Source organism: Salvelinus namaycush, chromosome 19 (assembly GCF_016432855.1).
Source record: "Salvelinus namaycush isolate Seneca chromosome 19, SaNama_1.0, whole genome shotgun sequence".
NCBI classification, from domain to species: Eukaryota; Metazoa; Chordata; class Actinopteri; order Salmoniformes; family Salmonidae; genus Salvelinus; species Salvelinus namaycush.
Genome location: NC_052325.1, coordinates 34053863 through 34069454, shown reverse-complemented (window position 1 = coordinate 34069454; position 15592 = coordinate 34053863). Strand labels below are relative to the sequence as shown.

Genomic DNA, 15592 nt, shown 5'->3' with positions numbered 1-15592 from the left:
ATAGAGACATACCCCAAGATACTTGCAGCTGTAATTGCTGCAAAAGGGGGCTCTACAAAGTATTGACTTTGGGGGGGTGAATAGTTATGCAGGCTCAAATTTTCTTGTTTAACAAGAAAAATATTTAGCATCTTCAAAGTGGTAGGCATGTTGTGTAAATCAAATGATACAAACCCCCCCCAAAATCTATTTTATTTCCAAGTTGTAAAAAAACAAAATTGGAAAAAAGCCACTGTAATTGCTCCCCGTGGGCGTATAATATAGACACGGCAACTTAGACTATGGAGGGTTTTACACAAATGCAAACTTTTCACAGGAGTGGGAATACCCACTCACCTGATCCAAAATGTTTTTTAAACATACAAACCTCATTGAACCATCTTACAGATTATTTTTGCACTTCTCCTGAAATAGCAGACAAAATTGCATTGCATTTGAGCCATTTGCTTTCTCAGCATAAACCCATGGATGGTGAATCTTTCTAATGAGATTGGTTTTTAATCAAATTAAATGAAAAACAATCAATGTGTTTTTTAAAACAGCCACAATATTTCTAAATAGGATCAGGTCAGAAGCATGATATCATAAATCACTTCTATCATTCCATGAGCATAAGGCAATGTGTGCACGCATAGGCCTAAGGGCTCTCTGGCAGGAGGCATAGATGTTTGTCCCATCCATTGAAGATAGTTTATTAAATAAATACAGTAACCCTACAATAAGCCTAGTTATAACAAACATGTAGCCAATCTAGTTTGTTTTTATTGGCTTCAACATGGACATATTTGTCTACACACCTTGCATTCACATTTTTTTAAATGCACTGCATGTTCGATTATTGGACATTGCCCAAATAATAAGATTAGCCTACCATCACCGTTAATATGGCCTGTTAGTGACTTTGCCACGTGAAAGGTAGACTAACAGGCAAATAGCCAGGCTTCAAGCTGATCGCTACGATTTGACAGTTAGGTCCAACAGATGAAAGTGGAAAGTAGGGGTTGGAAAATAGCATAGCGCTGGTCAAAGTTGCCAAAGAGCGTGCGTTTGACACTAGCGTCGCCTTAACGCCAGCTGAAAATAGAGGCCCTAGTGTAAATATTTACCTCAAAGGTTTTATGGATGCTCCTACGCACTCAAGGCGTATACCAGCTCCACTGTTACCCAGCTCGGTCACTAAGGAATTCTAGGCCCTCGAAAAGCACCCTTTCAGACAAAACACTATAGAAATATGACATGACAGAAGATTGACCTGGGTCAAAATACTATTTGTTTTTATTTCAATTACATTGGGTGGGGTTTGCATTTTTGGCACTGTTGGTTCTGTTGTGCCAACCGAGCTAAATCAACTGCACATTAGTAATTGAAAGAAACATGTTTGCCCTAGGTCTGATTATGACACATACTGTGGGATAAACATTGGCACAGAATTATTTATTATTTATATATATTTTTTTTAATGTAACCTTTATTTAACTAACTAAGTCAGATAAGAACAAATTCTTATTTACATTGACGCCTACCTCGGCCAAATCCGGACGACGCTGGGCCAATTGTGCGCCACCCTATTGGTCTCCCAATCACGGCCGGATGTGATACAGCCTGCACCCCCCCCCCCCCATGTGTGAAGTAGTGTATATTAAACAGTGCTAATGCATACAGTCTATAAAAGGTGTTATCACAACCAAGCTTCCCTATTGCAGGTTGTATACTGAGTTTACAGTAGTCTCACCTTCTCTCTCTTTCTCGCTCTCGCTCCTTCTTTTCTCCCTTTCTCTCTCTCTCTCCGTTTACTCTTTTAGGCACCTGGTAACGACATACCCCTGAAGTATGTAGAGACTATGGTGAGTTTGAGCTGCATCTTATATTCTATTTGGTTGGGTGTGTGTTATTTCATTTTTCTAGCTAAATCAACTCAAACCATTAAAAGAGGGATGAGGAATGCTTTTGCTCCATTGTGTTATTATCATTGTGATACAAGCCAAGAATCTTGACCAAGACTTTAAGCTCTTAACAATGCACAATACTTTTGGCTTTTTGTTGCTCAGGTAAAAACAACACATATATGCATAATATACATTACCAGTCAAAAGTTTGGACACACCTGTCACTATCTATCACAAGGATGACGCTGGAGAGACGAAGCAGGTACGGGGAGTAACATTTAATAAATAACGGACATGGAACGAGACATAAACAACGTTAGCAAACAAAAAACAATCAATGCAGAAGCGGGGAACAGAGCTGGGGAACTGACACATATAGGGGAGAAAATGAACACGTAATAAGAGAGTCCAGGTGAGTCCAATAACGCTGATGCGCGTGACGAGGAAAGGCAGGTGTACGTGATGGATGGCAGGAGTGAGTGATGCAAGGCATTCTGGCGCCCTCAAGCGCCAGGGGAAGGGAAGAGCGGGAGCAGACGTGACAGTACCCCCCCTCTAGGGGCGCCACCGGGCGTCCCACCTGGGCGAACCGGCCGAGACATGGGCGCTGGGCAAGCCGGTTGAGGCGTGGAAGCCCGACGAACCGGCAGGAGCGTGAGAGCCTGGCGAGCCGGCTGAGGCATGGGAGCCTGACGATCCGGCTGAGTCAAGACGCCTGTCGATCCCGCTGAGGAAACCCGATGATCCGGTGGAGTGTGACGTGGGATGGGAAGCCACCGAGCCAACCGAGGCAATGAAACCTCTCGAGCCAGCCAGGGCATGAAAGCTCGACGGGCTGGCTTAGGCACCCCCGGTTCCATCGGCGGCAGAATCCACCCCCGACGTCACCGACAAAACAAAAAACAAAAAACAAACAAACAAAAAACTCCTGGACCGGCTGGGCAGACAAGAACTGACGATCCAGCTGAGGCCCGACGTGGGATGGGCGCCATCCGAGCCAACCGGGGCAAGGAAACCTCTCGAGCCTGCTAGGGCGTGGAAGCCCGACGAGCAGGCTAGGCACCCCCGGTTCCATCGGTGGTGACCCAGAGCCGATGCCACTATACCAACCAGAACGCCAGTACTCCCCGATGCTTCGTGTGATGGCTTCTGCATTCTGTCACGATCTATCACAAGGATGACGCTGGAGAGACGAAGCAGGTACGGGGAGTAACATTTAATAAATAACGGACATGGAACGAGACATAAACAACGTTAGCAAACAAAAAACAATCAATGCAGAAGCGGGGAACAGAGCTGGGGAACTGACACATATAGGGGAGAAAATGAACACGTAATAAGAGAGTCCAGGTGAGTCCAATAACGCTGATGCGCGTGACGAGGAAAGGCAGGTGTACGTGATGGATGGCAGGAGTGAGTGATGCAAGGCATTCTGGCGCCCTCAAGCGCCAGGGGAAGGGAAGAGCGGGAGCAGACGTGACACACACCTACTCATTCCAGGGTTCTTTATTTGTACTATTTTCTACATTGTAGAATAATAGTGAAGACATCAGAACTATCAAATAACACATATAGAATCATGTAGTAATCAAAAAAGTGTTAAACAAATCAAAATATATTTTATATTTGAGATTCTTCAAAGTAGCCACCCTTTGCCTTGATGACAGCTTTGCACACTCTTGGCATTCTCTCAACCAGCTTCATGAGGAATGATTTTCCAACAGTCTTGAAGGAGTTCCCACATATGTGACCCGATTCAGGAAACTAGGCGTATGTCGCAAGTCACAACTTAACAGGAGAGCTGTTTGAACATAAACATTTTTTTTTTTTAAATAATGCGTTTTTTGGCAGAAATGCCTTCTCGAACATGTGACCTTTCATGTGCCTTAATATCAAACTTGTATGCCATCTGTAAATACGAATAAATTGTTAAATTACGAGCCTAGTTGGTTTAGCCACAGAAAGTTAAACCTTCCCGCTGTTTAGCTAGCTAGCTACATGTCTTAACAAAAGACTCCACTCTAATTTTGACAAAGTAATTTCATTTCAAGTTAAAGTGTACTGTTAGCTAGCTAACTAACGTTAGTTGGCTGGCTCGCTAACTAACGTTATGTCATGCGTTGGGATTCATTGTTTACCTAGCTACATTTCTAACAAAAGACTCTCGTCTTAGTGTGCCAGAGCGCAGAATAACTGATGCATTTTTGAATGCTGACACCTGTTGAATATGTCTGGTGTCAGTAAACGTGAGCAACAAAGCATAATTCAATTGTTGCCAGCAGCACAGTTACAGTCACCAACGCTCTGGATAACATGAAAAAAGCCTAACCAGCTCTGCTAGGGCGAGTAAAATGGTCAGAGTGGGTGTTCTCTCATTATGTGTCTGGAAGTAGCTAGCCAATGTTAGCCAGTTCGCATGGGTGCTTGACTGTAGTTGTGAGGTCAGAGCTGTCGGAACAACCCTACTTATTGGCCAGAGCCAGCGTGCGCTCTGAACGTGATAGGGCGATTAATGTTCCGTGAGCTGTTCTCTCTCTCTCTTAGATGTCTGGAAGTAGCTGGCAAGTTAGTACAGAGTGTTTGGATCAACCCTTAAAGAAATGGGTGGAGCTAAGGCTTAAGTGAGTGTGAACAAAGCTGAATGGGTGTAGACAAAGAAGGGCTCTCCAATAGTTGTACAAAAACATTGAAAGACGTTTTTCTCAAAAGTGAGTTTACAAGTTGATCAATTTTCAAAACATAATTACTTTCCCATTGTTTCCTCAAATGCAGTGTATGATATACCATTTTGTAGCTATGAGTCTCTAATTTTATTCAATGTAAAAAAAAAGAGAAGAAATTCAAATGTTTCTACATAAGACCGAATCCAGGTGGTGAGTCACATATGCTGAGCACTTGTTGGCTACTTTTCCTTCACGCTGCGGCCCAACTCATCCCAAACCATCTCAATTGGGTTGAGTGGTGATTCTGGAGGCCAGGTCATCTGATGCAGCACTCCATCACCCTCCTTGGTCAAATAGCCCTTACAAAGCTTGAAGGTGTGTTTTGGGTCATTGTCCTGTTGAAAAACAAATGATAATCCCACTAAGTGCAAACCAGATGGAATGACATATCGCTTCAGAATGCTGTGGTGGTCATGCTGGTTAAGTGTGCCTTGAAATCTAAATAAATCACTGACAGTGTCACCAGCAAAGCACCCCCACACCATCACACCTTCTCCTCCATGCTTCACGGTGGGAACCACACATGAGGAGATCATCTGTTCACCTACTCTGCGTCTCACAAAGCCACTGCGATCTGAACCAAAAATCTCACATTTGGACTCATCAGACCATAGGACAGATTTCCACCGGTCGAATTTCCATTGCTCGTGTTTCTTGGCCCAAGCAAGTCTCTTCTTCTTATTGGTGTCCTTTAGTAGTGGTTTCTTTGCAGCAATTCGAACATGAAGGTCTGAGGCTGGTAACTCTAATGAACTCATCCTCTGCAGTAGAGGTAACTCTGGGTCTTTCTTTCCTGTGGTGGTCCTCATGAGAACCAGTTTCATTGTAGCTCGTAATGGTTTTTGCAACTGCACATGAAGAAACTTTAAAGGTTCTTGAATATTTTTCCATATTGACTGACCTTCATCTGTTAAAGTAATGATGGACTGTCGTTTCTCTTTGCTTATTTGAGCTCTTCTTTGTCACAACCTGACCTGTTTCACCTGTCTTTGTGCTTGTCTCCACCCCCCTCCAGGTGTCGCCCATCTTCCCCATTATCCCCAGTGTATTTATACCTGTGTTCTCTGTTTATCTGTTGCCAGTTCGTTTTGATCGTCAAGCCTACCAGTGGTTTTCCCCGTGCTACTGTCTGTTTCTAGTTCCTGTTTTCTAGTTTTCCCGGTTTTGACCATTCTGTCTGCCCTGACCCTGCCTGCCTTTCTGTACCTTTTCACACCACACTGTTTGATTGACCTCTGCCTGCCCTGACCCTGAGACTGCCTGCCGGTCTGTACCTTTTGGACTCTGATCTGGATTACTGACCTCTGCCTGCCCTCGACCTGTCGTTTTGCCTGCCCCCTGTTCTAGTAATACACTTTTGTTACTTCGACACTGTCTGCATCTGGGTCTTCCCTAAAACGTGATAGTTCTTGCCATAATATGGAAATGGTCTTTTACCAAATAGGGCTATCTTCTGTATACCACCCCTACCTTGTCACAACACAACTGATTGGCTAAAACACATTAAGAAGGAAAGAAATTCCACAAATTAACTTTTAACAAGGCACACCTGTTAACCTGTTTGGGCTGCAAGCCCGACACCGCCCACACTATGACAACATCCAGCTCAAAGTGCAGGGCGCGACATTCAAAAGCTAGTTTTTAAAAATATTTAACTTTCACACATTAACAAGTCCAAGACACCAGATGAAAGATAAACTTCTTGTGAATCAAACCAACATGTCCGATTTTTAAAATGTTTTACAGGGAAGACAAAATATGTAAATCTATTAGCTAACCACGTTAGCAAATGACACCACTTTTCTAACTGCATCAGTTTCTTACTCCATCAGGTGCTATCACAAATTCGACCAAATAAAGATATAAATAGCCACTAACCAAGAAACAAATTCATCAGATGACAGTCTGATAACATATTTATTGTATAGCATATTTTTTTTCGAAAAATGTGCATATTTCAGGTATAAATCATATTTTACATTTCAGCTACAAATCAGAAAGTGCACCGAAAGCAGCCATAATATTTACAGACACCAACAGACACCAACGTCAAATAGCTTATTACTCATCATAAAACATTTCCGAAAAATATATAGTTTGCAGCAATTGAAAGATAGGCAACTTGTGATTCCAAACAATATTTCCGATTTATTAAATGTTTTACAGCGAAAACAAAATGTATCGCTATATTAGCGTAGCCACAATAGAGAGACACATTTGGGCGCCCACGACCCGTTCACATGCACGACAGATATATGAAATAACATCATAAAATGAGTCTTACTTTGGCTGATCTTTCATCAGAATGTTGAAACAGGCGTCCTCTGTCCAGATGAGTCGTTGTTTCGTTTCAGAATGAGAAATATCCCTGTTAATTTACCATTTCCAGTAGCCGTGGCCCAACGTAAACACAGTCATACGACGGAACACGGCAAAACTCCCGAATAAAGTTTCAATAATCTGATTAAACTATATTGAAAAAACATACATTACGATGATATGGTCACATATATCCAAAAAAATTCGAGCCGGAGACGTTAGCCGTTCGTTAGGAAGGCAAAACAGAAGTCCATCCCACTTCCTTCAGAATACCGGAAGTTGGCGCTCAGGTCAAAGAAATAGGTTTTTTTCCACCACAGACCAAGAGGAGCAAAAAAATTTCTTCTCTGACATCCTCTTTACACCAATAGGAAGGCGTATAGACTGTCAGCAGACTCGTAGGTGTTAAGACCATGTATAGGCATCAGATTGAAAAGAGCATAGATTTCTGACATTTCACTTCCTGGTCAGGAAAAGTGCTGCAGAAGGACTTGTGTTTCACTCAGAGAAATAATTCCAACTGTTTTAGAAACTAGAAAGTGTTTTCTATCCAAAAAGAATAATAATATTCATATTGTAGAAGCAAGATTTGAGTAGGAGGCCGTTTGAAATGGGCACGATTTCACTGGCTACTCAACACTTTGCCTTGCAGCCATAAGAAGTTAAATGAAATGCATTCCAGGTGACTGGTTGAGAGAAGCTGGTTGAGAGAATGCCAAGAGTGTGCAAAGCTGTCATCAAGGCAAAGGGTGGCTACTTTGAAGAATCTCAAATATAAAATATATTTTGATTTGTTTAACACTTCTTTGGTTACTACATGATTCCATATGTATTATTTCATGGTGTTGATGTCTTCACTATTATTCTACAATGTAGAAAATAGTAAAAATAAAGAAATACCCTGGAGGTGTGTCCAAACTTTTGACTGGTACTGTACATACACACTCATCTATTGTGTTCATTCATAAAAGAACATAACCAAATACACATAAACACAAAGAAACTGAACAACTGAATGCAGTATGCAGTGTACATGCAAACACACTGTGATCCAGTCACAGCTGTGTATGAGTAAATGCACTCTGCGTTGATCCAAATAAACATTTAGTCTCTCTTCAGCTGAATTCCATATGATGGTGTATCACTGACCACACAACCTCAGGGGGTAGTGAGACCCTTTGAGCTTTGTCCTGCTGTTACACACACGTACAAACATGTGCACACACACAGACACACATGCACAGACACACACATGTAAACACATGCATAAACGAACGAACGCATGCATGGACGCACACACACACGTACACATGCATGAACTAACCCACACACGCGCACACACATACAGGGAGAGAGACTGTCTGTATTAGTTACTACTACTACATTTGTGTTGTGTCTTGTATGTTTGCATTTGTGAATGTATGTTTTTTATGGTGTATTCAGTATCCAGTACAGAGCCAGCCATGCACGTTTTATAGCCAAGCATACAGCATAGGTTGCCTATGACACGCTTCCTTTTGGGTTTGGAATGGGTCTTATTTAGTCTGCGAAAGGAAGTATCACGTTACAGATTGGGACTTATGACTAATGTTCCCTCAAACATTTTTAGGCACTGAGCAAATTTCACATCTGCTGAGTGCAAAATTGAACATTGTGAAAGTTCTGTGCAACTTCCAGCACACTTTACTGTGAACGCTGAGGCTTGTACCCACTTTAAGTGACAGTTTTAACAGTGGCCAATCAGGCTACTGTGGCTATTTGATCATAATGTAGGCCTACCAGGCTACCAGAGTGGCCTACCATTTTTAAAAAACTGTGGAGAAAATGCATCCCATAACATTTTAACATGGCAATAGCTGTTCTATCATTCAGCCTACAGTAGCAGCCAATGTGTGGTGTTCAATATAGGCCTACATTCCATGAGACTTTTGAAAAACATGCAGGGCTTGACATTAATCTGTTTATCCACTTGTCCTTCAGACAAGGAGGTGACTGAAAATGTTGTTGTGTTGTTTGATGCAAGAAACCTTTACAAAATACAACGTATTATTATTCCCAAACCATTATTGCAGAGAATCAGACAAAGTATGCTACCCTCTGCCTACTGGCTACTTAGCTTATTCAAGCCTGTCTCAAAATACAACACTAAAGACAAAAAAAGCTCTTTATCTGACTTGCTTTTCAAAGATGTCTAGCAATGTACAAGTTGTGTGCTCTTGTATGAAGCAATCAATCCCCAATTGTTGACTACAAATTATCTATAGCTGGGCTAATAACTCACTAACTAGCAAAGGATATGAACAAAATGCACACACATGGCTACATGTAGCTCGTGCTTTGATCTCAAAACAAGTGCATCTACTCACGACCACAGCTGTAAACAGTCCAGTTCAGAGTAAATGGCACAGATCCATTTATGAAAATGGTCTATTTTTCTCTAGACAAATGAGATGATCGTGCACTACAGGAAAAGGGGCTGTAGTTGAGTACCCATTCACATCGACGGGGCTGTAGTTGAGTACCCATTCACATCGACGGGGCTGTAGTTGAGTACCCATTCACATCGACGGGGCTGTAGTTGAGTACCCATTCACATCGACGGGGCTGTAGTTGAGTACCCATTCACATCGACGGGGCTGTAGTTGAGTACCCATTCACATCGACGGGGCTGTAGTTGAGTACCCATTCACATCGACGGGGCTGTAGTTGAGTACCCATTCACATCGACGGGGCTGTAGTTGAGTACCCATTCACATCGACGGGGCTGTAGTTGAGTACCCATTCACATCGACGGGGCTGTAGTTGAGTACCCATTCACATCGACGGGGCTGTAGTTGAGCAAGTCGAGAGTTTCAAGTTCCTTGGTGTCCAACAAACTATCATGGTCCAAACACACAAAGAAAGTTGTGAAGAGGACACAACAACACCTTTTCCCAGAGGACCCATGCCAACAGATTTGGCATGGGTCCTCAGATCCCATGCCAAATAAGATCCCATGCCAAATAAGACTGCTGAACAATTAATCAAATGGCCACCTGGACTATTTTTATTGACCCCCCCTTGTTTTTACACTGCTGCTACATGCTGTTTATCATCTATGCATAGTCACTTTACCCCTACCTACATGTACAAATTACCTCAACTAACCTGTACACCGCAAATTGACTCCTTACCGGTACCCCCTGTATACATTTTATTGTGTTATTTTTTTATTTAGTCAATATTTTCTTAACTTTGTTTTCTTGAAACTGAATTGTTGGTTATGGGCTTGTAATTATCATGTGATTTGATTTGATATAAGCCTACCGTCGCTCTGATTAGTTATGCCGCATCGGTCTGTGTAGAGTACAGGCTGAGTCGTGCGCAATAGAATCCTAGTCCGTTACTTTGTGCCTTCAACAAAATCTCTTGCATTGCTCGTTTTGTTTCAGTATGTTGCATTGAAAGTGGCTAATATTGCATTGATTTGATCACAATTGCCACAGTAAATGGAAACACTGATAGTGTTAACTAACAGGGAAAATTCTAGAAAGTTGAATGACCCAAGCCAAGACGCAGCCCATATTTAAGGAGGAAGATTAAGCACTATCCAGAGCTATGTGTGTGTGTGTGTGTGTGTTTGTGCATGCCTGCAGACTTGTATGCTATTTATCTCAGCCAGGTCACCAGTGATACAAGTCAGTATTTGACGTCCATCCATGTCTGAGGACATTGGGAGTTGACATGGAAACTGACCACTAGGGGCAACATTGAGCACTATTACCTTCGGATTTGCTACGATGATTGGGGACAGGGATGGAAGATGGGTGTAAGCATCTGCCTCTGATTACCAAGGTTGCAAGTTTGAATCCCTTATCTTTAAAAAATCCCTTCGCACTTTGACGTTTGCAACAACTTCGAAATTTGACGGTTGAGTAACATGGATGAACGTATCATTTTGATGTGAGACTTTATCTTTGTTCCATTGGGAGTCTGCAGTCAGTTATACTCGGAAATGCTTAATGTACCGTATGTACGTGAGCCATTATCTTGTGTGTGTACTTCTATGTGTGTACATACATACTGTACATTTCACAATTTCACAGGTAACAGAGTAAGTTTATCTTCTGTCTACAGTATTTCTCCCACTAATCAAACAAAGCGACACACACACACACACACACACACACACACACACACACACACACACACACACACACACACACACACACACACACACACACACACACACACACACACACACACACACACACACACACATACGCAGGCACAAACACAACACTACTGCAGAACTTCATGAATCTGAGTCACACACTTACTATTACAACTTGGAATCCTATTTGGCCATACATATGCATTTAGATTTTGCTAAAGCTCAGATGTAATCAGATAGCTATGATTCAATCATTGATGTTGGGGGCTTAAACCACTGGCATCCCGTGTTTAATTTAATGGCCTCACTGTGGGCCAAATCCCCCTGATCTACTGACTGATGCACATCCTGGGTTAGATCCCTCTGAAACAAATGAACTGTGAGGATCTGTCTGTCTGTCTGAGGAGCTGGGATGAGGAGAGATGAGGAGGCAGTCAACCTTTTGGCTCCATTTGTCTTTGTTTTGTGAACGAGTTTGGGGGAGTATGGCTGTTGGGTGAGGTGGGAGGTTGTGTGTGGGGGTAAGGTTTGTGGGTATATGTGTGTATGTATCTGTGTGTGTGTGTGTGTGTGTGTGTGTGTGTGTGTGTGTGTGTGTGTGTGTGTGTGTCTGCCGTATTGCTTATAGTACAATGCACAGATTCATATTGAGTCTGACTTTTCCAGCTGAGGGCATAATTGAAGTCTGTACAGATGAAAAAGAAAGTGTCTGCCAAAGCCCAAAGCATCATGGGATGTGTACTGCAACACGTAGCTCCTAGGGCCGGTCATGGGCATTAGCTCTGTGGTTACACTGACGTCTTTCAGTGTCACTAGTGTTCCTGGGCCCCTCAGTCTCTCAGAGTTTATCATATGACTACATGTGCAATACCCACTTCTCTGTCCTAGTTTTGTTAGTGTTTTGTTGTTATGTTTAGTCATCTGTTTTTTTCCCCTCTTTACTTGGACTGGGACATAAGCCAATGACTAGACAAATGCTGCTGAACAATAATTGAAGAACTCTAGTGAGGTATCACAGCATGGGAGATTAGGCCAAGATAGGGGTCATCTGTGATTTCCATGTCAAGCCAAAGGGTATTGCTGTTGTTTCTGACCTCGTTCAGTTGGGCCTGTGACAGTCTGGACTGTTAGTTAGTTTACCCTTATCAAGAACTATACGGATGTCCTGTCACACAAGTAAGAGGACCCTCCATGATTTACACACCACACACACACACACGCGCACACACACAGCCAGGAAGGGGTTAAATAAGAGCAGGAAGCGAGTGGTGTTAATGAAGAGCAAGAAAAGAGTGGTGTTAATGAAGAGCAAGAAAAGAGTGGGGTTAATGAAGAGCAGGAAGAGAGTGGGTGAAGGCGGCATGTCAGCTGACAGGGGTCTAACCCTAGGGAGGGAAAGAACATGGGGGCATAGTGTTACAAATTCACAGCATGGAAGAGAGGAGAGAGGGAGGAGGGGAGGAGAGGTAGAGACCAAGAGGGGGAAGATGAAGAGATACAGAGGGAGAGGGAAGGAGGGAAGAGTGGTTTGGAGAGGGAAAGGGGGCAAGGATGTGTGTGTGTGTGAGAAAGGGAGGGAGAGAGAGAGGGGAGGGAAGGAGGGAAAGAGGGAGAAAACAAACCCAGAGAGAAAGAGAGCAAACACTCTGTGGAGTCTGGTGGAGGCTATAGGCATGTGGTGCCCCGTTGGAACCTCTAGACCGAAATAGCGGAAACCTTTTTTCTTCTTTATTCCTCCACTGGAAGAGAAAGGGAGAGTTTTGTGGAGGAGGGTGGAACAGGAGAGCTAAAGAAGGACAGAGGAAGAGAAGGCGAGAGAGAGACGTTCACTCCTCTCCAGAGATGAACCGGGGAGGGTCCCTGCGAAGACGTCTGTCCTCCCTACGGGGGGCTTGGCGATGGAGTACAGGCTACCTGTTTAGGACGGTAGGAAAGAAGGAATGGAGGGAAGGGAGGAGGGAGAGGGTTGGGGTACCTGTGAAGGGGGCGAGGTAGGCTACACGAATGACCTGTTCTCTTGTCTTGTGTCTCTTTTTTGTTTTTCGTCTGAGTTTTCCCGTCTTTCCTCCTGTTCTGTTCAATCTCGGGTCGTTTGTTGTGAAACTTTTCTTTTTAGACCTACCAGCCCCCATCCTTTCCCTCTCTCCCCACCTCTTTCTTTCGGTTGGTTAATTTGTAAGGCCTGCTTGTAAAGCCAGGCTCCCAGATGGTTTTGATCAGGGTTCCATGGAGACCCCCCACTTGCTACCTCCCCAAACCCACTCTGCTCCTCGTTGTTGCTCAAGGGGTTATAGGTGTGTGTGTGTGTAAGGGGGGATTGGAGTATGATGAAGTGAACATTGTCTGGACATTTGATTTGGAGTTGGTTGTTGTTCTGTGATGAGGAAATTTTGGAAATAGTTAGACTTTTATTTCACTTAGGCCTGTATGTACTGGAATGTCACCAGAAAAGCCCCCCCCCCCACACACACACACACACACTCATAAAACTGTACAGTCATTGTTGTTGACTAATTAGGAACCAATCACTTTCCCACAATTCAACGTCGAAGTCTTACAGTGTCTCTATTAGTTTTTAGTCATCAAGCTGTAGACTAGACTGTTTGTTTTGGTCCGCCTTGTTGGTTACATCTGTCCTGCCCAAGATGGTCCTTTCATTCTCTTTCTCTCTCTTTCATTTGTTTCTGTCCTCCTCTAGCGACTCTCTCTCTCCACTTGAATAGCCGTCCTGCTTTCCGACATACTGAAGCATTTAGCTTGAGAGAGAGAGAGACACAGATGTTGGGGCTACACTTTGTGTCGCTACAATCGGCCTAGCCACATGTGTACGCGGGGGACTTGTTAAAGAAAAGGGCCTTGGGAATAAGGGATAGAAGTTGTCAAAACAAATTGACTCTGCAGGGTACTAATGAGAGAGAGAGGGTTGGAGAGAAAGAGAGTGAGAGAAGATGAGAAGGGTTAGAGTTAGAGGTAGAGAGAAAGAGAAAGAGAGATCCAAGAACTAGTGTGGTTAGCCAGACTAGGGCTGGGCAGTATACCGTATTTTATGATATACCGGTATTAATGCAGGGACCGGTTTAGGTTTATACTTTATCTTCTATAAGGGTATTTGAGTGTTTGGTTTGTTAAATGTGATACGCCGTGTGTAACGTCCATTTTTATAGTTTACTTCGCTACTTGAGTCATCTCTCTCCGCTCTCTCTCTCTCCATGGCACTTTCCACACAGACCTAGCCACGCCCCCTGTCACTCAAGGAGTGCATTTGTTGTTCCTAGACCACGAGACTCTTGCGTTCAGTCTGCATGGTCAATGCAGTACATGCAACAATGTTGATGACATCAATGCTGTTTTCACTTTGCTTCTTAATATAAATCCACGAGTGTTCTATAATGACACTATTAGTGTGTTTCTTACATCTGCAAACAGCTAGTTTATCTTTTATTAGCAAGTTGGGCCTGAATCTTGTGAGATGCTAACTGTTAGCACTAATGCTAATAGCTAGCTAGCTAATAAATGTACTGAGTAAGCGCAAACATATTTAGCTATACAGCATGATAATACCAGTGATGGTGTAGACTTAAATCATCATGTTGTTTGTATAACAGTATCTTCTAAATCAAAGAGTAATATGCAGAGCAAGAATATGTAAGTAGCTAAGAGAGAGAAAACATTCAATGTAGCCAAAGATTATAGGGTCCCCTAGGAAACACTTATCAACACTTTAGTTCCTACCCTGTCACAATAAATCCTCCCTGGCATTTTCATTCGTTGCCATGTCAAACAACACTGTATTCAAAGTGCCCACTATTATATTCTAACTATAGAAATATAATAGTCATTCTATTTCCATGATTCCAACAGTTCACCTGAGTGTTTTGCTCTAAATCGCAAGTCAAATTGCAATTGCAATATTTGGTTAAAAATAAGTCCTAGAAATGATGAAAATTATGATTTTTTGGTGGGGGTGAAGTTAAAACTTCTCTGGGATATGTGGGATGCTAACGTCCCACTTGGCCAAAAGCCAGTAAAAATGCAGAGCTCCAAATTCAAATAAATTACTATAAAAATCAATCTTTCATGAAATCACACATGAAAGACACCAGATTAAAGCTACACTTGTTGTGAATCCAGCCAACATGTCTGATTTCAAAAAGGATTTACGGCGAAAGCACACCAAACGATTATGTTAGGTCAGTACATAGCCACAGAAAAACACAGCCATTTTTCCATCCAAAGAGAGGAGTAACAAAAAGCAGAAATAGAGATAAAATTAATCACTAACCTTTGATGATCTTCATCAGATGACACTCATAGGACTTCATGTTACACAATACATGTATGTTTTGTTCGGTGAAGTTCATATTTATATCCCAAAATCTGAGTTTAGGTGGGACGCTACTGTCTCACTTGGCCAAAAGCCAGAGAAAATGCAGAGCGCCATATTCAAATAAATTACTATAAAAATCTAACTTTCATGAAATCAAACATGAAAGACACCAAATTAAAGCTAC

At 42.7% G+C, this 15592-nt stretch overlaps 1 protein-coding gene across 6 annotated transcripts in view; it reads left to right on the top strand.

The window, feature by feature from the left end:
* The window catches only part of LOC120064349 (tensin-1-like), a 296497-nt gene that overhangs the window by 198078 nt on the left and 82827 nt on the right, over positions 1 to 15592 (top strand). For 4 of the 6 annotated variants that reach the window (XM_039014867.1, XM_039014868.1, XM_039014870.1 and 1 more), the window contains one exon: positions 1803 to 1844. The exons of the other annotated variants lie outside the window; for them this stretch is intronic. In XM_039014867.1, the coding sequence (XP_038870795.1) occupies positions 1803 to 1844 (42 nt within the window). The remainder of the gene's footprint in view (positions 1 to 1802; positions 1845 to 15592) is intronic. 6 annotated transcript variants of the gene reach the window in all.